This window comes from Saimiri boliviensis, chromosome 1, assembly GCF_048565385.1.
Source record: "Saimiri boliviensis isolate mSaiBol1 chromosome 1, mSaiBol1.pri, whole genome shotgun sequence".
NCBI classification, from domain to species: domain Eukaryota; kingdom Metazoa; phylum Chordata; class Mammalia; order Primates; family Cebidae; genus Saimiri; species Saimiri boliviensis.
In genome coordinates, this window is record NC_133449.1 from 113,871,926 (window position 1) to 113,897,469 (window position 25,544).

The 25,544-nt window shown below is 57.2% G+C and overlaps 1 protein-coding gene and 1 non-coding gene across 10 annotated transcripts in view; both read right to left on the reverse strand.

Moving 5' to 3' along the window:
• Positions 1-1,193: 1,193 nt before the first annotated feature.
• NDRG4 (NDRG family member 4) overlaps positions 1,194-25,544 on the reverse strand; it is a 49,380-nt gene continuing 25,029 nt past the window's right edge. For 2 of the 9 annotated variants that reach the window (XM_074402211.1, XM_039475797.2), the window contains exons 2-18: positions 25,338-25,432; positions 18,305-18,349; positions 12,670-12,759; positions 9,866-9,971; positions 9,499-9,619; positions 9,352-9,414; positions 9,120-9,180; positions 8,160-8,246; positions 8,020-8,076; positions 7,604-7,707; positions 6,768-6,824; positions 6,633-6,684; positions 5,515-5,562; positions 5,336-5,371; positions 5,172-5,223; positions 3,949-3,987; positions 1,194-3,208 (exon numbers count right to left, since the gene is read on the reverse strand). In XM_074402211.1, coding sequence (XP_074258312.1) covers positions 3,054-3,208; positions 3,949-3,987; positions 5,172-5,223; positions 5,336-5,371; positions 5,515-5,562; positions 6,633-6,684; positions 6,768-6,824; positions 7,604-7,707; positions 8,020-8,076; positions 8,160-8,246; positions 9,120-9,180; positions 9,352-9,414; positions 9,499-9,619; positions 9,866-9,971; positions 12,670-12,759; positions 18,305-18,349; positions 25,338-25,409 — 1,245 coding nt within the window. In that variant the 5' untranslated portion in view covers positions 25,410-25,432 and the 3' untranslated portion in view covers positions 1,194-3,053. Of the gene's footprint in view, positions 3,209-3,948; positions 3,988-5,171; positions 5,224-5,335; positions 5,372-5,514; positions 5,563-6,632; positions 6,685-6,767; positions 6,825-7,603; positions 7,708-8,019; positions 8,077-8,159; positions 8,247-9,119; positions 9,181-9,351; positions 9,415-9,498; positions 9,620-9,865; positions 9,972-12,669; positions 12,760-13,459; positions 13,725-18,304; positions 18,350-25,337; positions 25,433-25,544 lie in introns of those variants that run through there. The other 7 variants (XM_074402191.1, XM_010331371.3, XM_010331373.3 and 4 more) reach the window with 7 other exon arrangements.
• On the reverse strand, positions 16,249-16,355 carry LOC120362136 (U6 spliceosomal RNA). Its single transcript, XR_005578128.1, has one exon. It is a non-coding gene; the product is annotated as a U6 spliceosomal RNA (small nuclear RNA).

Here is a 25,544-nt window from a genome sequence, read left to right on the forward strand (position 1 = left end):
GTAAATGAATGAATTGAATAAAACAAATAGTGGTTAAACGTGGGGGAAGGAGCATGCTGTTAATTTAAGAAAACGAGGCTGTGAATATTGAGGTTATAAGAATGGGCTTTGAAGCCAAGCAGCGCCGGAGTTAAGCACTCAATTTGGTCTGTCATTAAGACAGATCCTTTTTTCTGAAGCTCAGTTCTCCTCACTTGCGAAACTAAGATAATACCTACCCTGTAGAATTAACGTAAGGATTGGTATGTTGACTAAAGGAAAAAAATTAAGCTTTTAAAGAATTAAAGTTGGATTTATTTAGGAGCCTTATTGAGGACTATAGACTGAGGCCTGTAGCCCAGAAGTAATCTTGCCAGGCTGCTCCAACACGGTATTTCAGTTGAGGCTATATATAGGTGAAGATTTAGTATATGTAAAATCGTATCAAAGTTTAGAGATAAGTATATCTGGTTATAGATTGCAGAAGTATAATCATTAACCCTGCCAGACATGAGCTTATGTATAGGCGAAGGCAAAGACCAGGGTCGTTTATCTTTGAAGGAATGCAGTGACTCAGGCAGGAGATTTGGAGGGTAGGTATATTTTGTTTTGTCTTTAAGGCATTTTTTTCTGGAGAGCTGTATTTTGTTTTGTTTTGTTTTGTTTTGTTTTGTTTTGTTTTGAGAGAGTCTTGCTCTGTTGCCCAGGCAGGAGTGCAGTGGCACCATCTCCGTTACCACCTCTGCCTCTGGTTCAGGCGATTCTCCTGCCTCAGCCTCCGGAGTAGCTGGGATTACAGGCGTGCACCACCACACCCAGCTAATTTTTGTATTTTTAGTAGAGATGGGTTTGTTTCATTGTGTTGCCCAGGCTGGTCTTGAACTCCTGGCCTCAAGTGATTCACCTGCCTCAGCTTCCTAAAGTGCTGAGATTAGAGGCGTGAGCCACTGCACCTGGCCGATAACTGTATTTTGTCACTGTTGGGTTTAAGCAGAATGAGCACATAAGGCTTTTAATACTTTTGTCATACTCTCCTCTCACGGGTAAAAAAAAAAAAAAACGTACATGACTTGTACGGGAAGTACAAAGATGGGTGGAGACCATCCTCTCCTAGCACCCTCATCCCAAAACCCAAGCAGCACCAGCAGCCCCTGCCTAAACATTCTGTCTCTCCAAAAGCTTCCCACGGTGGGCATGGCATCACCACACTGGAATTCTTCTTAGGTTCTTTATTAGTTTTTCAGCACAGTTAACTCTTTCTACGTTGACTAGAGTTTTGTTTTACATTTTGTCATCTCATGACAGCAGCCACCAGAACACACAAAATTAGGCTCTTCACTTTGTGCGGAGAAGAAAATAATAAACATTAAAAGTTCACCTTGACCAAAGACAGCCTCCGAAGGAACACCACATGGGAGGACCCAATGTGTACACACACACACACACACACACACACACACACACACACACAATATATAGAATATTTATAGATATCTCATCTGAAAACAGCAAAAAAAAAAAAAAATTCCAAGATTTGCAGTGCTATCTACAGTAAGAGGGATTAATTCTACCAGCTTTCAGTCACATTCAGTATTTAGAGGAAGCACGTGAGGGGGTAGAACTAGGGAGAAACACACCACGGGGCTCGTCATGGCTTCGGATTATAGAAGGGGGTGATGTGAGCAGAGAAATATGCATCTAGGTGTCCTCTCAGCTTCAGAACACCTGCCACAGCCCTCCCCGCTTCACAGCCCTTCATTTTTGCATCACTCTCTCCCCTATTCTGTTTTGGGGTTTGTGACCATTGATTTAGGGTCCAAGACAAATGGCTCTGGTTTCTGGGCAACAAGATTCTACGGGGTAAGGTGGGTGGATGGAAAGCATATGGCAGTCTTGGGCTTCAGGTGGAAGGAGGGGGCTGGGGTGTGGGGGCAGTCTTTCTACTCTACCTGTCCCATGTTCAATGTCCAGAACCTTCAGCCCCCAGCAAGCCCCAGCCCAGGCAGCTATGGGGAGGTGGGACTGTGGAAGCCTTGCTGCCTTGGGCCAGTTGACCAAATAAACTCTCTCTTCCTTAGTGATGCTTACAGGACCCGCTGGCGCAGCCTGGCCAGAGCTCTGCCTGAAACACCACACTGCTACTGATGGCATTGCCCTCTGGGGAACCTGGGGCAAAAAAGGGTCTCCAGGAACTCAGCTGCCCCCGCATCTGGCCATCTGTGGGCTCCCAAAGGCAGTCGCCGTGAAGTTCTCAGGGGTACACACACCACACATGGGCTGTCTCCTCCTCTCTCGCCCCATCAGGTCATTGTGGGGACAGAGGACCAGGTGACTTCTGCCTCAGGGAGGCCTTGGCTCAGAAATGGGACAGGGCCAGGAGGCGGCACAGTGTGGGCTGTTAGGGACAGTCTGTGGGGTTCCTGCCCTCACAGTTCTCCATGTTCTGTCTTCCTTGGGCAGAGAAACCCCCTGACATCCCTGCCTGCCTGGCCCCACAGCACCAGCTGGGCCCAGAGAGCACCAGGAAAGTGGCTGCCCGGTCCGAGCGCCCCCTTGTGGCTCTTGTCCAGATGATTGTCACATGTGCTATGAGACAGAAACCGGTGTGCTTGGTGGAAGGCAGGGGAGGAGGCCTCCCAGGGCTCCCACGCCAGTGCCTGAGCTGGCCCCCAATCCCCTGTGGGCCCAGCACCCAGCCTCTCAAAGCCACTGCCATCTGTAAACCCGCCTGCCCAAGGGCTCACCCAGGATGGCCTGGATCCACAGCAAATCTCCCTGCGGCCCTGCCCTCCTGTGCCTGGGCTGCAGGGAGTGGGATGAGGGGTCAAGTTGGCCAAGTTACCATGGAGCGTGGGATGGGGTGGGGAAGAGTGAGCCCCTCAAAACATCTGGAGACTGTTCCGCCACAGCATCTAACATAGATCCCCTCATATTTTTTTTCAAACAGAAGTAACCCCATTTCCTCCCCTTTGCCCTCACAAAAATAAACTAAAGGGAACATGAGCCGGCGCAAGGATGGCAGTGGGACCTCGATGTGGGCGGACAGCTGGGTGTCGTCAGCGGGACTGAGGACTTCAACAGGACACCTCCATGGTGTGGTTGACCTGGCCCAGCCCCTCACTGCTCTCCGAGTGGGTGCAGGCCTGTGGGCGGCTGCCATCCACCGAGCTGGCACTGGTGAGGGACGCGGTGCGGGAGCGTGCCAGGCGGGTCATGCTTGCCGAGGGCACTGTGGACAGAGACAGGATGGGTGTGAGGATCAGTGGGCAGGGCCAGGTGCCTCCAGTGGGAAAAGTAGGCTGCAAGCAAAGCGGCTAGCAAACCGTTCCTCCAAGGCACAGAGGGCCCCTCCTGAGCCAAGAGGCTGGCAGCAGCTGTCGGGCCAGGGGCATGCACGGCCGGGGACGGTGAGTGGGCTGAGGGGGCTGCGGGCAGCAGGGCCCTCTCAGTGGCTGACCAGGCACCGCGAGCTGGTGCAGGGAGGTGCTGGGTTTCCAGCTGTGCCTCCCTCAAGAGGATGCGGTAGAGAAGTAGGACTGCTTCCGTAAAGGAGGACACGGAGGGTGGCCTCACACTGCCCTCAATTTCGACTCTGCCCTTATTCTTCGGACTTTGCCAAGCAAGGCTTACAGGAAGCCAACTCTACCCTCCTGAACACTCCTGGCCACTTCTGTGGCTCAGGCAGGGCCAGGCCTAGGCTCTACCTCTGAGGAGGGTCTGTTTCTAATCCCCAGACCTCTGGAAGCCACGAAGCTCATGATAACCTAGAAGCAAGACTGCTCTGCAACCCTGCTGATCTACAGGCCCAGATCTGCAGAAGAGCAAGAATCTGTGGGGTTTCTGAGTTGAACAGGACATGAGAAGGTTCCAAACCACAGCAAGATGCGGCCTGGCTGCAGCACTGCGAGGAGGGAGCGGGGAGGGGGAGGCTGGGCATCCATGCATCAGGGGAAAGGGCCGTGGGGCTACCTGCTCCTCCACTCAGCCTTCGGTCCTTCAAGTACGCAACTAAGAGAGAAGACAGAGCCGGAGAGGGGGGCGGGGGTGGGGAGACACAACATGGTGAAGAGCGTGGTCCGCCGAGGCAAGGGCGTTGAGATGACCCAGAGAGACGGGACAAGGGACAGGCACAGAGAGGCTAGGGGCAGGGTCACAGGCTCTGGAAGCCCACTCCTGCCCACCCACTCAGCGGTGGCTCCCCGGAAAGATCTCTGGCCCAAGGGAGCGCTGACAGCAGGTGGGGTGCTTATCCCCTCACCATTCTGCTGGGCCTCAGTCTCCTGCATACAGAATGGGGGAGGCCTGCCCCCTCTGCACCCCTCTCAACTCAGGGCTGCCTGGTAGAGTTTCTCCCCAGGCCAGTAAGAAAGCATCTCAGCTCCGGACAGGCTTCCTCCGATCACCCCGCAAGTGCTTGCTGTGTCCCGATCCTAGCCTCTGCGGAGCCTCCCTGTGGGCCCCAGGGCTCTGCCCTGCTCCAAAGAGCATTCTATTCCTGGGTGTCCTCGCCAGGCTTCCCATAGGCTGCCCTCCTGCTTGTTTGCCCTGGAGATAGCAGCTCCAGAGGCTGACGTCTGGAGGGGAACAAAAACAAACTGAAGAGAGGAAGTTTGCTTCCTGGCAGTGGGGGAGCTGGAGGAACAGGTATGTCTTGGAGGAAAGGGGAGGTCAAGGAGATGTACGTGCGTGCGTGCGTGTGTTGCTTTCAGCTCTCTGAATACCAGGCCCCCGACTCCAAGCCCATTCCTGTGACACCCTGGGTGCATCCACCAGTTTCAAAGGGCCTTCTCAGGTGCCGTAGGCCCAGCTCTGACCCCAAGCCCTGGGGCGGGTGAGGGGGGGTGTTCTTCACCCCTAGACAGGCTTCCCTGGCAGGCCCTGGGCCCAGGCCCTGGACCCCCAGCATGGAGAAAAGAGCCCCTTCCCCAGTAGGCCCAGCACTGCCATCAGAACAGTGCCCCAAGCCCTCCCTGAGGGCAAAGGGGAGCTGGGCACAGCCTAGGATGCCCAACTTGCAACTCAGGTGGCATCTGTGTGGCCCAGCATCCAGGGCCCAGGTCACACAAAGCTCCTATGCCTGTAGGCTCTATGGTACCACCTGACACCATGTGCCAGCCCTGCAAACAGGACTCCCCACCCCAGCACTGCCCACCTGCCCGTCTCTAGGTGGGGTGGGGTAGAAGTGTACTCACTGTAGCCCATGCCTTGCAGGAAGTATTTGAAGGCTTCAGTCAGCTTCCCTGGCTGTGGAGGGCAGGATAAGCACATGCTTTTATTGGCTGCCTGGGATTAGCAGGGAGGGTAGAGGCTTCCCCCATCCCCATAGATGTAAGGGCAGGAGGGCCAGAAGTCTCACCTGTGTGACCTGGGGCAGCCCTCCAGAGTCCGCCATCTGCAAAGGAGAGAGTGGGGTGACCTGAGCAGGGCCCTCACTCCAAGACAAGCTCCCACCTGGCTGGGACCCCAGGCAAGCCCCTCCCTGAGGTTGGGCCCATGCTAGGGAAGCTGGCCCAGGGCTGGGGAAGAGGGCCTCACCTTCAGGAAGGTTGTGGTGGTCGGGTCCAGTTTGGAATTGCACTCCACCTGGGGACAAGGAGCCAGCTTCAGCAACAGCCCCTGCCCCTCCACACCCCCATGGCCAAGGCAGGTTTGATACCCCAAGCTGGGGAGGAGAGGGGGTAAGGGAGGCAGAGGGAGACCCAGCACCTGTCAAACTGCTTCTCCCAGGCTTTCTTCTCCCAGGGCTCTCCCAAGTTCTTGAAGACCAGTTTAGTAGCCCCCTGAAGGGCCTGGGACCCTTGGAGCCACTCACAACTGCTGGGAGTGGGAGTCAGGCAAGGCCTGGGCTGGCCCAGGAAAGCCCCGGAGCCCTCAGCAGTGAGGTGAGCGGTGCCGAGGGTCTGAGGGAGACTGGGTGGAGAGAGCTGACATAGCCCACCCCCACTCTTCCAGACCCTCCCGGTGAGCATGGGAAAGCCTGGTATTTTCAGGGCACATGGGATGCTCTGGGCACTTCTGGACCCTGCAGCTTCCCAGCAGCTCTGTGCTGATGGGGCACCCCAGCCCAGCCCTCCTGCTCTCAGAGTTCCAGCAGGAGAGGTGACACACAGCTCCCAAACGTTACAGGTGCAGGTGATGGGAAAAGGGGGACCGAGCCGCTGTATGCATTCATGATTTACAATGACTTGATCACATTTTAGAAGAAAGATCATAGGTTCTGGGCCTGAGGTGGGTAGGGATCAGGTTGGGGCTGCACTGCTGGGGAGGAAAGAGGGGGTCTTCAGGTGGCCCAGCCCTGGCTCCGGCTCTCCCCATTTCCAGGTCTCCCCCACCAGAAGGGTGGGAGCTATGCCAAATGTGATGTGTGGCAAGACTGCGAAAGTGGAGGAGAAGGCCACCACCCACTGCCGGCCCCTCCCACCATCCACTGCCAGCCATTGAGGCTCCTCAGGGCTGGGTCAAGAATTGCCCCTGCTGGTTCCACCCCAGACTCAGGATGTATGTGTGTGTACACATGCTTACCTGGTTCTACCCTCGACTCACATCTTCAGGTGTGTGGTGGTGTGTGTATGCGTGTGTATCTGGTTCCAGTAAGCCAGTGAGCCCCTCACCCCTACCTCCCAGCCCCAGTGAGCCCACTGCCCCTCACTCACCACCCCATCCTCAGCGGGTGCATTATCCCCGACCACCAGCATCACGGGGCAGCTGCAGATACAGAGGAAAAGGGCTGTCTGGCTGGGTCATGGGGGCAAAGGCCAGGGCAGGCCAGAGGGCCAGGGGGCACTCACCGGAGCGTCTTGGCATTGGGTACCGTTCCAGGCCGGTTGATGTCCAGGTCTCTGCGGCTATGGGAGAGGGGCAGAGGCAGAGGTGGGCACGCCAGGACAAGATGTTGGTCATCCCAAGCCCAACACTGCCATTGGTGAAGCAGGGAGGCGTGGACCTGCTCTGCATAAATGGACCAGGGGCTTCCCTGGGCACAGGTTTTTGGACTCTCCAACACATCCCAGGTGGGCTCTCAGATTTTGCTCTCCATGCCCCTCAGAGCCATGGGCACTGCCACCTGTGCTGTGGGAGTTTCTGCCACTGGCCTGTCTCCTGAACCATATGGGATGGCAGGCCCTGGGTCTATTTATTCTCTATTGTTTTCCTAGTACCATGCACACAGCCGGTCCTTAATATTTGTAGAAGAATGAGAAGAAGGACAGGTGAGTGAGGGGGGCTGGCCACCCCCGTGCAGGGCAGGGCAGGCCCCAAAGAGGCTCCCAGGGGCATAGCTTGCAAACCACAGGCTCATCTGACCTCTTCCCCGATTTGCAGACATCAGTATCAAGGCTGGATGACTGGAATCAGGGATGTCACTGACACCCCCAACACTCCTGCCCAGGAAGGCCTCAGGAGAGGAGGAAAAGTGGAAGAGCCCAGGGCAGGGAGTCCGACGCTCTGCTCCCTTCTGCCCCTCACAGGGCGTGACCTCGTGCAGGAAATGACCTCCTCTGAGGCCCAATACCCTGCTCATCTACAAACTGGGGTAAGGGTGCTGCCTGCCTGCCTCCCTCGGGGCAGTGTGCGAGGCCCTCCACTGGGTTGTACTGGGTCCCAGGGCTGCTGTCCCCACCCGCACCTGTTGTACATATTCCAGAAGAGCTGAAGGTTGGCCTGGTTCACCACATTTCCAATCTGCTGCCGGTAGCTCTGCACCAACTCTGTGTTGTTCACCAGCTCCTCCTAGGCCCAGGGGGATGGGTGGGGCCATGCAGAGGGGCAGAGAGAGGGATGTGGGCTCAGAGGGGGCCAGCAGATGTCACTGCCAGAGTGGCCCTTGCCCCACCCCAGCAGGGCAGGGGGGAGAGGGTGTGGGCAGGTAGGAGGTGGGGCCTTGGGAGCCGATGTCTGTCTTTCAGATGCCACAGCATCACGGAGCTGCAATCTGGAGTGAGCCAGGGCAGATGCCAAATACACCTGTCTGCCTCCTCTTGCTGGGCTGGGAGGGGCAAATCCCAGGGTGCCCCAAATCTGCAGAGGCCCCCACCCCCTCACCTGACTGAAGAGGTGGGAGAGCACCGTGTCAGGTAAAGTGCTGGTCAGGCCGGAGAGCTGCAGGGAGCAGGGTGCCAGCGTGAGTGCTGCCCCTCACCCCACCCTAGGTGCACCCACCCCACCCCCAGTCACACACCCACCTTGGTGGCAGCCCAGTCTATCCAGCCTTTGCCGTTGGGGTCGATGTTCACCAGCACCAGCCCCTCCACCAGATCGGGGAAGATGAGCTGCATTAAAAGGGAAGACAGGGCTGGGCGGGGCCGGGACGGGTGCAGACAGCAGAAACGCACTGTGAAGTCTTCAAGGTGCCACTGATGAGCAGCTGGGTCCGTGCCCGCACACCCAGGTCCAGACGCCCCTGCTTGTCCTCCTGTCACCCAGCCCTTCACAGTTCCTGGATTTATTTAGAATCTCTATCACTGTTTCCAAATAAAATTTTTTGCTAAAAAAGTTACTCATGTTGAAATACCATGGCAATTAGTGAAGGATGATCCTTATTCAGTGGCTAGAATAGTTAGTTGTATAGTTTGTTGCTATTAGAAATTCTGGCTCTGGATAATAGTTTACGCAAGTTATAGTTTGTAGCCTTTTGAGAAAAATGTATGGAGAGAGGAACCTGTTTTTTTTTTTTTTTGAGACAGTTTTGCTCTGTTGCCCAGGCTGGAGTGCAATGGCGCAATCTCGCCTTACTGCAGCCTCTGTCTCCCAGGTTCAAGCAATTCTGCCTCAGCCTCCAGAGTAGCTGGGGTTACAGGCATGTGCCACCATGCTCAGCTAATTTTGTATTTTTAGTAGAGATGAGGTTTCTCCATGCTGGTCAGGCTGGTCTTGAACTGCCGACCTGAGGTGATCCGCCCGCCTTGGCCTCCCAAAGTGCATGTGAGCCACCATGCCCATCGCTAGGAACCTTTTTTTTTTTTTTTAAGTTAATTTCCCTGGAGAAAAAAAGCAGAGGTTTCCTACATAAAGAGGACGTAGAAGGAGGAGGAGGAAGAGCAGGGACAGTTCCTCGAGGCTGAAGGGTTCCCCCCACTGCCCACCAGCAGGAGATCCCTGCCCTGCCTTGGTGTTTGGGGTAACGGGAGCGTGGGGAAACTCACAGCGAATTTGGCCAGCACATAGGCTCCGGCGCCCACTCCGATGCCAATCACGTACTTGAACCTGGTGCAGAGCAGGCTGGTTACTCTAGGGCTGGGGTGCCATTTCCCATACCTGTCATCCAGAGCAGGCCCTGCCCATAGCCTGAAGCCCTCAGCTGGAGCCAGGTGGCTCTGCCGTGGGGGTAGGACCCCTGGGCCCTAGCACAGGGGTAGGGGCTGAGTGGGGACTCACCCGAAATGTTGCACCACGCTGGGGAGCATGGCAGCCAGCTGCTCCATGGAGGGGAACTGGTACCTGCAGGCAGAGCAGGAGGTCAGGGCCCAGGTGTGGCCTGGGGCGCACAGCTGGGGACAGGGAGAGGGGGCTCGGGGTACCTACCCCTGAGGAAACTGTGACGCCCCCACCTGCTGTCCAGGGGCATCCACGTGACACACCACAAAGTGCTTGGTGATCTCCTGCATGTCCTCGAAGTTGAAGAAGGTGTTGAAGCATAGCTTGTCTGTAAAGACACACCTCCACTGTGGCTGAGCAGAGGGGCCGGGGGACTGGAAGGGAGGCCGGGCCCCACAAGGGCAGGCAAGGCAGAAGCGTCAGCCTTGGGTCCATCAGGGAAATGGAGGCCCAGAGGGCGAAGGAGACAGAACTAGGTGTGAGTGGGAGGAAGGGCCCCGTGGGGAGGGTGGGAGCCTCACTGCTCTGGCTGATTGGAGACAGAGGAGGGCGATGGAGGCTGGGCTGCACTTACGGTTGAGGCCCACGTCATGGTAGGTGAGGATGGCTGGGCGGTTCCCCTTGGGGGAGCCCCGGATCACCACGTGTAGAAGGCCGTAGGGGGTCTCGATGTCATGTTCCTGGAGGGGAGAGACCGTGCTGGACACGCCAGGCAGCTCCTGCTCCTGGCTCCTCTGGGGAATGGGGCCTGCGGTGGAGCATCTACATGGGGCATCCTGTTCTCACCACCCCAAGAAGCCCCCAGAGAAAACCGACTGGATGGGATGCCCCTTCTTGGGGCTGTTCGGCACACAGATAATGTGAACTGGTCTGCGTGGGGAAGTTCTGGTCCTCTGCAAACCAGCCAGCAACGTTTGTGCTGCCACTGCCTGGCCCAGCCACCCCCTTGCAACTTGGCCCTTGAGAGTCCAGGGAGGCTTTTTCTCCATTTTGCAGTAGCCTCTCCTGGACAGCTCTGCCTCCCCAGCCCAAGTCCCTCTCACACTCAGAACTCTCAGGTGCTTCCTGCTGCTGCAGGGCAATGGCCTCAGCAGTCCTGCCTGAAATCCTCAGTAAACACTGGTGCCAGTCAAGCCTCACCCCGACCTGACCCCCACTCTGCCTCCAGCTCCTACCCTAAGGCTTTTACACATGTGGTTCCTTCCACCTTGAACACCATTCCCTGAGCCCAGCATCCCCAGGCACTCCCTTCAGACAAGCCCCTGTCAGACCCCAGTCCCCATCCCCTCTAGAGGCCTTCTGCAGAGCCTGCTGTGGGATCCTCTTGAGTTCACACCTTTGGTTTTACTGCTCAAGGTCATTACTTCCTCAGGAAGACCTGGCTCTACCCCTTACTTGTGACTCTGAGCATGTCACGTCACTTCTGCTGTACCTCAGCCTCTCCATCTAGAGCCACCTTGCGAGAATGAAACAAGCCAATGTCTGTGGAGCATTTAGCACTTGGAAAAAGCCCTCAAAAGGGGGCTGTAATGCTAAGGCATCCCTGAGCCTTTGGGGGATACCCTCCTCACTGGTCGCCTGGCAAACTGGGCATTCTTAGCCACTCAGATGGGCAAACTTCAAGAGGTGCCGTCTGAGCTGAATAAACAGATCCTCTCTGCATCACGGGGAGTCCTGGGACCCACGTGGTGGCCCAGTGAGTTGGAGGTAGGGCTGGGGTCAAGGACATGAAAGAGACATCAAGTAACAGCACCTACTGTGTGCTGGGCTTCCTGCATGTTTCCCAAGAGACAGGAAGCCTAGTGCCTGTTTTGCAGATCAGGACACTTTGGTTAAGAATGAACGTTAAGTTCCTGTCTTCAAATGGGAAAGGAGACACAGGCAGCAGGAGACAGTTGCTCAGGGACCAGCCTTAGTGGGTCTGGTCTCAGAGGACCACTGTCCAGGACTGTGTCTCCAGTTCTGACTGACAACTGGCACCGACCTGGTGGCCAAAGTCTCCATCCACCCTGGGGGCCATGGCTTGTTTATTTCCCTGTTGGCCTCCAGGAGGGCCCAGGTAATGAGCCTTAGGGTGAGCCATGTGGCTGATTGCACCACCCAGGGGATGAGGAGGCCACACCAGGGCTGAGGGGACAGACCACACAGCCCCTCCCTTCCCAGGCCTGTCCTTCCTCCGGGGGTTATCAAATCCAGGAACACTTCCCAGTCCCTGACCGCTGGTCCACACTTCTCTCATTTACTCCCCACATGGACCCAGGCCATAGAGGAGAAAATTGAGGCTGAGAAAGGGGAATGACTGGCCCAAGGTCAACCCCTGAGGAGGGAGAGCGGGCCCTGCCAGGTGCCACTCTCAGGGCCAGGGTGGTGCACTGAGGCTGTATGTTCAGAGGAGATCAGGTTTCACCCGAGGGAGCTCCTGACCAGCCTGCCCCTTCACAGCCACCTGTGGGTTCTCTGGGCTCTGGAGGGTGGGGCTGCAATACAGCTGCAATGCGCTTCCTGCTGCATAAAGGACACTTATCCTCCTGGGGTCAGAAGTCAAGCGCCCAGGGCAGTGTCTTCCAAACCCAGACACGCGAATCTCGAATCGTGGGAGGCGGGAGGGGTCTCTGCCCTCCGCTGCTGAGCAGGCCCCGACTGTCTCCCCTCAGGCCTGGTCCCCATCCCCCCTGACGTGATGTGATCAGCCACAGGGCTGGCCCTACTAAGGCTCATCTCCCAGGATGGGAAGGGCTGGGCCTGGGCGTCGCCGGGCTGCCTGTCCTACGAAGCCCAGTGACCTTGGGTGAACCCTGCTGCCGACCTCCCTAGTGCCTCCTCTGACCCTCTGCAGGGAGCTCAGGACTCAGTTCAGCCTGATCCAAGTCGAGCACCCCCGTCCCGCTGTCCCTCAGAGCGCTGCGCAAGGACAGCGCCCTGGGGGCCACAGCGCGGTGTCCACTGAGGCCCCCAACCCTCAGGGCCTCGCACTCCCATTGGCTCCGGGTGACGTCAGAGCCGGCCCCGCCTCCAGGTGGGCGCAGGCGGGAAGCACTGCGGCAGCCGGGGAGGGGGCTCTGGCGGCTCCTCTCGACCTGTCCGTCTCCCCTCGCCTGTGACCTTGAGCACTGCAGGGAAGGGGGGGGCTCTGAGCCGGGCTTTGCGCCTGTGTGGGAGCTGGTGGTGGTGGTGCCGTGGTTTGGCCTGTCCGCCGCATCAATAATTCAGGGGACAGGGTCTGCAGGGGCGGGCAGGCGCTGACGTTGTCGCCTGTGTGTGTGCGGGGTGACCCCTGGTCTGCGGAACAGGCACGGCAGGCGTGTGGGGCCCGAGGGTGGGGGTGGGAGTAAGTCTGCCCCTGCCGCTCCCTCCTGAGGAAGAATGGGGCCGGGGTACCTGATGCCCCGGCGAGAAGAGGTGCCCTGGGCTCCAACTGGGGTCCCCTAGCCCTGCCAGCTTCACGGCTCCAGCGTTGCCTTCCCCCACCTACAAAATAAGGCACCAGGCAACCCCTCCTCGCTCCTCCCCAGCAGGGACCCCCGCCTGAAGGCTGTCATTCTGGTGTGGCCCAGACCTCGCCTCCGCCCGGCTGGCGCTGCACAGCCCTGGGAACTGGGAGGCGACTCCTCAAGAAGAAGCTGCCTGTCCTTCCCGTGGCACTGGCGCAGCCATCCAAACAAGCTAGACGGCCGCCCACTCGGACGGCAGCCCCTGCACGCACACTAGGCGCACAGCCTCGGGGGCGCACCAAGGACACCTCCGCCCCCGGCCTGATGGCCCCAGGCACCACCCAGGTAGGGACCATCCAAGCGCACACCAGAGGGTACACGGTCAGTGGGACGTGCAGGCACTGGCGCACGGGTCCACACGGGCAATGAAGCCAAGTCAGATCGCGCCTTCCCCGTTCCATTTCCTGCAGAGATGTCACCCACCCCCCCATCCACACGCTCCCCCCAGCCCCTGCCATGGGCTCTGACTAGCAGCTGCCCCCAACCGCTCCTGCAAACAGGGGCACCAGGGACCCTGGGGCCCTCTGACCGTGTCTCAGTGACCCCAGGGTGAGGCGAATGAAGGCAGGGCTGCCACCAGATGTGGGCTGAGGGGGGCGGGCATTTGCTCCCTGCGTGGGTCATAAGGATGCCCCATCCTCCCGGCCCACCTCGCGGCCCGCAAAGCCCTCACTCACCCCATCCCAGCACTCCGGCATCTTGCCGAGGGAGGGAACCCGCCTCGACCGGGAAGGACAAACAAAGGCCTGAGTCACTCGGGTCCAGAGGGAGGGGGCAGCTCGAGTGGGAGACGGTCGGCTCTGTGATGGGGCACAACTCCTGGGCCATTTATACCAGGATCCCGGCCCAGCCTAGCCAGCCCCTCCTCCCTGCAGGGTTTCTGAGCAGCCACTCGCTTACCCGGAGCCGCGGCTCCCAGATTGGTTGCTGGGAGACAAGCGTGGCTGCAATTGGCTTCTGAGGTCCTCCTGGCCCCAGCCCTGCCACTGCTCCTCCCACCCCAGCCACACATCATCCTTGCTGGTCCCCAGCCCCTGCATCTGCCCCCAACACACAGGCGCAGCCAACAGCTGCAGCTCACATGGGATCCTCAGAATAGAGGAGCCGAGGCCACACGCACACACCCACCCGTGTCAGGTACACACAGGGGCCTCACGGACATGCACAGCTCACCAACGTGGGACAGGGCAGGGCAGGGTGCACGGGCACTGCCCAGACAGGCAGAGACCTTGACTCACACCCTGGGGAGTACGGAGGGCCTGGGAGAGCCCCAAGCCCAGCATCTTGGGAACCAGACCCCCAGGCCCAGCCTCTCCATCAGGAAGGCCCCATCGCTTAACCTTGAGGAGGCCTGGGGAGCTGCTGCTTTTTTGGGCAATCTGGATTATCACCCTGCTTCAAGGGACTGCTCCTTCTCTACCCACCAAGGATTTTCTCCCCCCGGGGAGCTCCCACCTTGCCCACACAGAGGCAGGGGGCTTCCCCACAGTGCTGAAAGTAGAGTTAGGGGGCCAGGGGCCCTGGGCAGATGGCAGGGCCAGGGGTATGGTCAGGCATATACCAGCTCTGCCCTCCCCACCCTCACCCTGCTGCCAGGGGCTCGAAGCTACTAGGGAGAGGAAGCAGGACAGGAGGCAGCTTGCCAACATTGACATGCCCACTTCTTGTAGACCCACCCAGCCCTTGTTCCTGCAGGCAACCAGTTTGGGGCTTGGCTCTCAGGTCTCTGGGGAGCAGGGCGCTAGGGCCAGCTCAGGCTCTGTGCCCTGTCCTCCTGGGCAGCAAGGATCTGGGTGTCGAGCTTGCCTGAGGCCTGCAGGTGGAGTGAGCAGAGGAGAAGGCAGGCCAAGAAGCATACGGGTAGAGAGGAAACAGGCCAGGGAGGGGAGCAGAGAAGGGGGCCAAGGTTGGGAGAGCAGGAGCCAGAGAGAGGAGGGGGTGCTCCGTGCCTGTGCTCCCATTGTGCCTTGCGGAAGAAGGAACACGCCACTCACCCACCGCCCACGCTGACAGCCCTGCACGCTGGCCGGCTGCCCTTGGAGAAGGTGGTCATCTCCTCATCTCTGGGTACCTGGTGACCTGGTCAACACCTGCTATATACACCATTCCTGGCCAAGTCCTCTGCCTGGGGGTACCTACTCCATCTCTCACCTCTCACTCTGGAGGCCCGGGGCAGACCGACAGGCCCTGAGCTTTCTACAGTAGCAGAGAAGTGGAATGGGGAGTCCCCCTGGCCCCTCACCTCCTGGCCATGCTCCCCGTTCTTGCAGCCACTGTGGCATAGGAAGAGACTTGGAAAACTGAGGCCCAGCCCTGCCCTCTGCTCTGCCCACAAAGCCCTCCCATGCCCCCAAGGCCTCACCGAATCCTATCCCCACTCCAACTTCTGACTCCTGAGTGGCCTCTCCTCACCTCTGGATCCAGGTGACAAGCTGACCTGTGACACTGCCCATTCCAAGCCACAGTCTCCATGACTGCTCAGCTCCCTGCCTATGAACCCACAGACCTGGGTTTAAGTCCCTTCTGGCCCCCTACCAGCTGGGTGACCTGGGGCAAGATTTTTTTAAAGCTCTCTGTGCCTCAGGGCTTCCAATTGTAAAGCAGGGACTGCCTTTCTCACCAAGTTGCTGTGAGAATCAGAAAAAAACTGCATAAATCACTCCTGGTCTGACCCCACCCTTGCCCAGGTCCTGGCAGGGGAGAAATGGGGCAGTCCGTGTGCCTCTCCAAATTGTTGGCCCTTTTCTGGTGGTTGTACAGTTGTAGTGGCCAGAAAAGGCAGGCTCAGGTCTTGCCAGCCAAACCCTGGTGCCACTCACAGCTTTGCAACTTCTTTGCTGTGTGACCTTGGGCAAGTCAGTCAACCTTTCTGAGCCTCCATATGTAAATGGGAGAAATAGCAGTGCCTCCTGCACAGGCATTTGCAAGGATAATACACATAATCCTTAGAGATTTGTGAAAAGGGATGAGGAAACTGAGGCACGGAGAGATCAGGCAGTTTCCTCACTTGGCTAGTAAGCAGCGGCAGTCACTAGTACCTCAGCACTCTGGGTGGGCCTGCAGTCTCAGAATCAAGAGTGGCAAGCACTTATGTTCAAACATCCCCCATGTGCCAGGCTTTCTTCAAGCACTTTATCCCCTTTTTTTATTATTATTTTTTTAATTTTTGAGGCAGGGTCTTGCTGTTGTGCAGGTGCAATGTCTGCTCACTGCAGCCTCCGCCTCCCAGGTTCAAGCCATTCTCCTGCATCAGCCTCCCGAGTAGCTGGGATTACCGGCGCCCGCCACCACGCCTGGCTAATTATTGTATTTTTAGTAGAGACGGGGCTTCACCATATTGTTCAGGTTGGCCTCAAACTCCTGACCTCAAGTGATCTGCCTGCCTCAGCCTCCCCAACTGCTGGGATTACAGGCATAAGTCACCATGCCGAGGCTTTATCCTCTTTTCAGAAAATATTTTTAAATTTTAAGTATGGAAGGCGTCACAAATCTGTGGGTCATTCTTGTGCCGGCGTCATACTCATCTTCTCTGTATCATTCCAAATTTGGTCTATGTGCTGCTGGGGCAAGCACTCATTTTACCCTCTTAACACCCTCTTTACAATGAGGCAAGTAAGGCACAGAGAGGTCTGGTAACATGCCCAACGTCACACAGCTAGTGGGCACGGAGCCAGGAACCACACCCAGGCAGTTTGGCACCGAGTCCATGCTCTGGTGGCCACTTGTCACGGTCAGCCGAGTATCCATGTGAGGGACCCGTGGGCACCATCACCTTAGACACACTTGGGAGGTCCATGCTGCCTGTCTCCATGAAAATGGGGTGGCCAAGTGGAGTGACTTGGGCTTGAGGTCACATGCATGGAAGTGGCGGGGCCAGGACCTAGGTCTGTCTGGCTCATGTTAGTCCCTCTGCCATGCTGTCTCCCTCACTGGCTATCCCCACTGAGGCAGGGGACAGAGACAATGCCTGCCATGGTGAGCAAGGGGTAAAATCCCTGCCAGAATTGGTCCAGATAACAGCCATCCATTCTTGTGGCTGCTTTTCTAAAACAAAAAACAAAAGAAACGCTGCCTCCGTGTGGCATGACAAGAGTGGACAGGAAGGTGACTTTGAATACAACGTGCCTTTTACCAAGTAGAGGATTCTGAGAACCGGGGTCCCACACAGCCTGGGCCCCGCAACTCCAGGGCTGCAGCTCAGAGGGCTCGGTGGGCAGAGACAGCTTTGCAGCAGCAGTTGGATACCCAGAGGTGTGGCGGGGTCTCCTCCACGACTCCAGGATTCCCCTCTGCCCATCCCCCACACCATGGGCCTGTGTGCTGGGGCTGGCATCGGCCTCCCACACCGTGGGACCAGTGTGTCGAGGTACTGGTTGGCTACAATGGGATTTTACTTGGCCAACCGCTTCCTCCAGGGCCTGTTTGCCTGCATAACCTATTCTCATCTGCAGCATGGAGGACAAAGAAAATCCCCTGGTGATCCTGCTCTGATCTCCGTCTGTCCCTTCCCACCAGCCTGGGTCGGCTCCCGGCCACTTCCTTCCCATCCCTTTTCCTGGGCTCTCACTCATTCCCCACTGCCAGAACCCCAGCCTCTCCTCCCAGCTCCAAAGCCCTTTGTGCTTGGAGACAGCACTCCCGGGGGATCTGAGCACACCTACACTGGCTGCCCTGAAGCCTCCCCTCTCGTCCTTGGAGTGGCGCGTGAGCGTGACCGAGGGACAGGGACAAGCACACAGGCCCAGATTCTCACACGGAACCTCACACTGCCCCCGCTGGGGGAGGAGCCGACGGGCAGCCCCACCTCTGTGTCACCCCTGTGTCCAGACCACGCGGCTGGTGCTGTCACGAGGCTTGGAGGCTGACCCAAAACCAGGTCAGGCCCAGGCAAGGACAGTGGCCTGGGGGCTGGTTCCACCTTGCCAGGAGGAAGGATCTGAACTGGTTTGGTATGCAGGGATGGCCAGTGGGGCCTCAGAACCCAGCTGGGCTCCCTCGTGTCTGCTGTCAGACATGTTCCAAGACCCAGAAATCAGTGGTCACTATGGGACTCAGAGGGGAGAAATGACTGGCCGAGTGAGCAATATCATCACTCAGAGGAATAAAAACAAAGGGCGCTTTGAGTTTTCACGGAGAACCCGGCATCCACTAAAGAGGACAGGGTTGTCCTGGCAACAGCTGTCATGGAAACGGGAACTATTTTAGAGTCAACCTGCCTTTCATTGGAGGAAAATGCTGATTCAGATGACAACATCCCTCACTCCCTTGTCCATCCTCACTCCCCCCAGAGACCCCCTCTCTTCCCTGCTGTTCACAGAAGGGTCCGTTCATCTCTGGCCTCAGCATCTCTCTGTTAGGCAGGGGACCGGCAGGGCCGCTGTGAGCCCTGTGGGTGGTCCTGGAGACTGCTACAGGCTGGGGGCACACAGAGGGCTGTGACCCTCCTCTGGGACCTGGCCAGATGAGGCCAGGGGCTGGCCAGCTGTCAGTCCCACATCTCGGGGGTCTGAGCCTTGACCTACCTTCCAGTCTGTGTCTGCAGCCAAGAGGAAGGCGTCGGAGCTCTCCTAGGGGAAGGCAAACAGAGGGGGTGGCAAGTTAGTCTCTGGCTGGTCTAGGGGGCCCATGGGGCCTTAGCAGACTCAGTTGCTGCCCCCTCCAGGCTGTCTTTTTCTTAAGGGTCAGGGTCTCACTCTATCACCCAGGCTGGAGTGCAGTGGCGCAATCACAGCTCACTGCATCCTCCAACTCCTGGGTTCAAATGATCCTCCTGCCTTGGCCTCCTAAAGTGGTGGGATTACAGGCATGAAACACTGAGCCCAGCCCACCACTCTGTCTTAATGAAAGTGACCAAGGGCTTGCCAAAGTGCCAGGTACTGGCGCCAAGTGCTTGGTGGAGGAGCCTATGAACCTATTCATCAAGGATGTGAGGCCTTCCATCTCACAGGTCATGAGGGTGAGGCTCGAGAGGCTGAGACGCAGGGCTAGAAAGTGCTGGAATCTCCCACTGCAAATCCTTGCTGTTGGTCACCTTGCCCTCCTGCTCCCACAGATGTTTTTCATGGTCTGACCATCAGGGCATAACAGTGGAGGAAAGGGGTGGGGGCGTGACTGTCATGCCTGCTGTAGGGATGGGGAAGCTGAGGCCCACCCAGCGAGGAGGAAAGAGGGGCCTTTTCCAACCCACACAAAGGTACAATGGCGGCTGCTCCCATCTCTCCAGGCCTGACTACTCTGCGCCTCAGCTCACTAGGGCTCACTTCACAGTGAACCATGTGAGTCTGGCTAGTGCCCGTTCTGCCCATCGGACTGCGGGCGCCACGAAGGCGGGACCACGTCTGGCTGTGCTCTCAGTATGAAGCTGGCATGGAAGGGGCTCCCCAGACACCCACAGATCTGGATAAACAATCAGGCTTCACCAATGAGGGGAGAGCCTCAAAATGCGCCCACAGGTTACGAGGCTGCACAGATGGCCAGGGGAGGAGCGGGGGCTGGAACCCCACGGCTGAGTTGCCAGGCTCTCCCAGAGGCAGAGGGGCCCGCAGACACTCTGCGGGGGCCTGGCTCTAGCTGCGCGACTCACCCCCTTTGGGTCCCCGTCTCTCCATCTGCACAAGGCAGCCGGCCAGCTCAGACTTGGGCCGCTTTCGGGCCTGGGGAAGGAAACTGATCAGGGACCAGCACACATCCAGGTAAAGCAGAACTGACAGGTCCTGCCTTGTCTTCCCCTGTGTCTGTCTAGAGACCTCTCTGCCTGCCCCACTCTGCCGGGCTGTGAACTCCCGGGTGGTCACTCAGCCGCTGAGCTTCAGTGTCGCGAGGATTAGAGAAGCTCCATGATGCCCACCGTTCTGCCCTGTGTATCCCAGCACTGGACTGTGCCTGCTACAGATTCTCCTGAGGAATAAATACGTGGATTAGCCAGGCGCAGTGGCTCATGCCTGTAATCCCAGCACTTTGGGAGGCCAAGGCGGTCAGATCACCTGAGGTCAGGAGTTTGAGACCAGCGTGGCCAACATGGTAAAACCCCATCTCTATTAAAAATACAAAAAGTAGCTGGCCGTGGTGGCAGGTGCCTGTAATCCCAGCTGCTCGGGAGGCTGAGGCAGGAGAATCACTTGAACCCAGGAGGCAGAGGCTGCAGTGAGCCAAGACTGCACCACTGCACTCCAGCCTGTGTGACAGAGCAAGACTCAAAAAAAAAAAAAAAAAAAAAAAAAAAAAAACAAAACACAGATGACCGAGACAGTCACATGAGAAACAGGATGCCACAGGGGATAAGGGAAGCAGTCAGCTAGGAACATACAAGGAGGAAAATGACCCCAAATCACAGGGACCAGTATTTCTGCTGTTTTTCCCAAAATAGAAAGAGTTCAGCCACCTGCATTCCAGCAGGCCAGGTGGTGCAGAAAATCAGAGGACACTGGGGGTTCCCCACATCCGAAGAGAAAAGCCAGGCTTTGAACTGCCTGCAACTGTCACACAGAGAATGGCTGCACCTGCCCGGGCGCCTTCTCCTGCAGATTCGTTCAAGGCCTGTGGGGGCTTCTGCCGGGAGGAGGGGGAGGAAAGGAGGGAAGGGATGGGGCTGGAGGCGGAGCACAAGGGCCTGGTACTAATGCTGATGATGGATGGACCCTCTCACTCAAAGACCTTGCACAAGGGGGCTGAGGAGAAGATGGGAGATTTTTATTCTCGGGACCTTAAGAAGGTGATTATTTCAGAGAAGGAAGGAAGGAGGCAGTTTTGTTACAAGCAAAATCTCACAAAAAGGAAGGCAGGGTGGGGTCACTCACACCTGTAATCCCAGCAGTTTGGGAGGCCAAGGCAAGAGGATCACTTGAGCCCAGGAGGTCCAGGCCGCAATGAGCTAAGACTGTGACACTGTACTCCAGCCTGGGTGACAGAGTGAGTCAGTCTCTCTCTCTCTCTCTCTCTCTCTCACACACACACACACACACACACACACAATGGGGCAGATAATGGCAGGGTGTGCTGTATGCTCTCTGGGTCTGGGGGCCCCAGGAGATGAAGGGTTTGGAAGGGGAAGGACCCCAAAGCCAAGAAAATCAGGGAGAAGAGAAGCCAACGCAGAGGCCCCTGAAGTCCCATGGGAACTGGCTGAGCACTCGAAGGCGAGCAGGTGGCAGGGCGGGCCCAGCTGAGGGAGGCAGACAGGCCCAGGAGTGGCATGTGGGAAGCAGGACGGGGACACAGGCACAGAGGGACCCAGCAGCAGTTCTTCCACAGACAAGCCAGGCACTGGAATCTCCAGAGGCAAGCCAGGCTCCAGTGGCGGGTGGGCAGCATGTGAGTAAATGTGTGGAAATACTCATTTCCCACTGGACTGAAAGAATTTGCACCTGGAAAACTGCAGAATATTTAAAAAGTGAAAAGGATGCCCAGTGAAGTGGCTCATGATTGTAAGTGGTTACTTGGGAGGCTGAGGTGGGAGAACTGCTTGAGTCCAGGAGTTCGAGACCAGTCTAGGCAATATAGCAAGATCCCCCATCTCTACAAAATAGAAAAGTTAGCCAGGCATGGTGATGAAAGCCTGTAGTCCCAGCTACTCAGGAGGCTGAAGTAGGAGGATCGCTTGAGCCCAGAGGGCAGAGGCTGCTGTGGTCACACCGCTGCACTCTAGCCTGGGTGCCAGATCCAGACTTGTCTCTAAACAAAAACAAAAAATAAATAAAAAGTGAAAAGAATGGGGTTGGGGGCGATGGCTCACACCTGTAATCCCAGCACTTTGGGAGGCCGAGGTAGGTGGATGACCTGAGGTCAGGAGTTCAAGACCAGCCTGACCAACATGGAGAAACGCCGTCTCTACTAAAAATACAAAATTAGCCGGGCATGTTGGTGCATGCCTGTAATCCCAGCTACTCGGGAGGCTGAGGCAGGGCGTCTTCTCCTGCAGATTCGTTGCGGAGGCAGAGGCTGCGGTGAGCCAAGATCGCACCACTGCACTCCAGCCTGGGCAGCAAGAGCAAAACTCCGTGTCAAAAAAAAAAAAAAAAAAAAAAAAAGTGAAAAGAATGGATGCTTTCAGCACTGCAGCTGCAAAAGAAGAATCTGTCTGTGAGAGCCACAGCCTCAGAGAGCCAGACTAGCTCCTGAAGGCAGAGAGCGGGGTGGGACTGCATCATGGGGGTGCCATGCTGCAGCATCCAGCAGGCTGTGTCAGGTGTGGGGTGGGGCTTTTTTTTTTTTGAGACAGAGTCTTACTTTGTCACCCAGGCTGGCGTGCAAGGGCATGATCTCGGCTCACTGCAACCTCTGTCTCCCGGGTTCAAGCAATTCACCTGCCTCAGCCTCCTGAGTAGCTGGATGACAGATGCATGCCACCACATCTGGCTAATTTTGTATTTTTAATAGAGATAGGGTTTCACCCTGTTGGCCAGGCTGGTCTTGAACTCCTGACCTCAAGTGATCCACCCACCTCGGCCTCCAAAAGTGCTGGGATTGCAGGCGTGAGCTACTGAGCCTGGCTGGCCTTTTTTTTTTGAGGCAGAGTCTTGCTCTGTCTCCCACGCTGGAGTGCAGTGGTGCGATCTCAGCTCACTGCGAATGATTCTCACGTTCCCAGGTTCAAGCAATTCTCCTGCCTCAGCCTCCCAAACAGCTGGGATTACAGGTACACACCATCATGCCCAGCTAATTTTTGTAATTTTACTAGAGATGGGGTTTCCCCATGTTGGCCAGGCTGGTCTTGAACTCCGGATCTCAGGTGACCCACCCACCTTGTCCTCCCAAAATGCTGGGATAACAGGCATGAGCAAACATGCCCAGCAGGGATGGGGCTTTTAAAGTACCTTTGGAAAAAGCAGATGTGCCCAGGCTCAAAGCACAGGGCCCATGCTGACTCGTGAAGGAGGAAAGAAGCCTCCCCAGGAACTGAGAAGGAGACCCTCATGCAGGGGTGAGGATGGCATGGTGGCAGACTCACTCTGGTCCTGGTGACAGGTGGAGAGAGAGAGACACCACCTGCAGTAGGGCCAGGCTGCCCAGTGGGCATGAACAGGCAGGAGTGTGCCCACTGAATCAGGGAGGGAGAAGCAGCGAGGGCTGGGCCAGGCTAGGCAGAGAAGGGTGCCCAGCTGAGGTGGGCAGTGGAAGAGACAGGCACGGAAGTTATCACCCTGTACCAGCAGGCAGCATCTCCGTGCGGCTGTCCCGCAACCCACACACTTCAGCACTTGGGACGGGATGCAGGGGTCCCCGAGGGCCACCACCTGCCCTATCAAAACCTCACAGGAGGGCTCTGTTTTATGGCTCAAAAGACAGACTGGTAGGCAGGCACAGTGGTTCAGGCCACTAGTCCCAGCACTGAGGAAGGCTGAGGTGGGAGGATCACTTGCACCCAGACGTTCAAGACCAGACTGGGCAACAGAGGAAGATTCATTTCTACAAAATGAAAAAATTAGCCAGGTGTGGTGGCACATGCCTGTGATCCCAGCTACTTGGGAGGCTGAGGCAGGAGGATCACTTGAGCCCAGGAAGCTGAGGCTGTAATGGGCTATGATGGCACCCCAACACTCCTGGGTGACAGAGTGAGACCCTGTTTCAGAAGAAAATGAAAAGAAAGGAAAGAAGAAAAATAAAAGACAGACAGACACAGGCAGGAGTGGGGAGGAGGGACACTTTAGAAAGTTCTAAGAAACCTCTTTCTTCTGAGCTGAATCACCATCTGTGGCTTCCACTCAGCCCACGTTTTTACTGAGAGCCCAGTGTGTGCTGTGTGGGGTACTGGGGAGACCTGGGGTACAAAACAGAACAGATCTCTGCCCTGGGAACCTGTGAAGCAGGGCAGCCAGGCTAAGTGACAGAGCCAGGGCCAGATGTGTTGGGGTTTCAATACTAGACCCAGGGGTTAGAGAGGGCCTCTCTGAGGAGGGGGCATTTGAGCAGAGGCCTGAATAAAACAAGGAGTGGAGCCAGCCCTGCGAATTTCTGGGCTAGTATATCCCAGGTAGATACGCTGGGAATCTGATGGGCACGTTCAAGGAAACTAGAGAGAAGTCAGCTGGGCACAGGCTTGGGAGACAGGCTGGGGAGCTGGTGCAGATCGCATCCTGGGTCCCATCTCTGACTGAGATGTCTTGTTAAACAGAGAAGTGGCATGGCTTATTTTTAATTTATTTTGTTTTAAGACAGAGTCTTGCTCTGTTGCCTAGGTTAGAGTGCAGTGGTGCAATCTTGGGGTTGAACCTCCCGGCTTCAAGTGATTCTCCTGTCTCAGCCTCCCCAGTAGCTGGGATTACAGGTGCTCACCACCACACCTGGCTCATTCTTGTATTTTTAGTAGAGGCAGGGTTTCACCATGTTGACCAGGCTGGTCTTGAACTTCTGATCTGCCCACTTCAACCTCCCAAAGTGCTGGCCTTACAGGTGTGAGCCACCATGCCTGGCCCATGGCTTATTTTAAAAGGGTACAGAGCAAAGGCAGAAGCAAAAAGACCAGGCTCCTGCAAGCATCCCAGGGCAGCAGCTGATGGAGGCTTAGACCAGGGAGCAACTAAACTTAGAATAAAGGGTTTGAAAAACATGCAGTCACCAACCCACCCCAACGGCTGCCCTCTGGTATGTCTGGTCTTATCAGTTCACTCAAGGTTCGGTCTGTAAGAAACCCTGTACCCTTCTTGGGGGCAGGACTGCAACCTCATGTGGTTGGATCCCTGGAGCCCTGGCTGGCTGCGCGGTTCCAGTCCTGGCTGCTCAGTGGCTCCTGGGCTCCCCTCCTTGTGATGGGAGGCTGGGGAGGCAGGCTGGGGCAGAGAACAAGCCCTGCAGATTTGAGGGGCCGGGCTCCTGACCTCCCCATCTGTAAAAGGAGGGGGGCCCAGGCAGCATAACTTGCAGGGACCCCAGCCCTGACGCCTCAGAATCCAGCAAGCAGGGAACCCACACTTTTTGCAAAGTGGTTTGTGTCGCAGTCACTAGTACGATGACTCTGGGAGGGAGGGAAAGGGAAGGTGGAAAGGGTGTGGTCCCCCCAAAAAAGGGTGGCATGAAAGTCACTCTGGCCTCTAACGCCTTGTCCCATGATGGGGGGAGGGGAGTCTTTGGGACAAAATCATAACCTGGGACATATCCATCCCACTGCCCAAGGTGGCACTGTTGGGTAGACCCGCCTGGGTGCCACAGAGGCTTGGGAGGCAGATAAGGAGCACACAGACGGGGAGCACCATGCCCTGCTGGGGCCAGCACGGCCCAGTGCTCCTGGGCTGTCCAGAAACAGGTGGATACTGCCTCATTCCCTACTAGCTGTGTGACCTTGGCCAACTGAGTTCACCTCTCTGTGCCTCGGTTTTCTCTCATTAAAGAGGGAGAAGTCTCCTGCAACGCCTCCAGCCCCAAAGATGGCTGAAGCCACCTTGAGGCTGGCTAGGTCTCGGTGGCACTCAGGCCACCCAGAACTCTCCCCAGGCAGGGACAAGGCTTCTTGGAGTGGCTGGCCCTGGGGAGGGTCGCCTGAAGGAAAGGCACGCGGTCTCCCTCTTGGCCACAAGGTGGCGCGCTCGGCCCCAGGACCTCAAAGGCGCGACTCCGACTCACCAGCTCGGTGGCGTCCTGGCCCCGCAGCAGCGGCTTCTCCTCGGGGAATCGCAGCTCCTGAAGTCCAGCCATGGTCACGTCGTGGAGCAGGAGGCCTAGGGAGGGAGAGCGGGATTGAGACCTGCTGCAGCGGGGATGCCCGGGCCGAGAAGGACAGCGCCATCCAGAGCTGGGGCAGGAGCAGGGGAACCACACGCACCGTCCCCC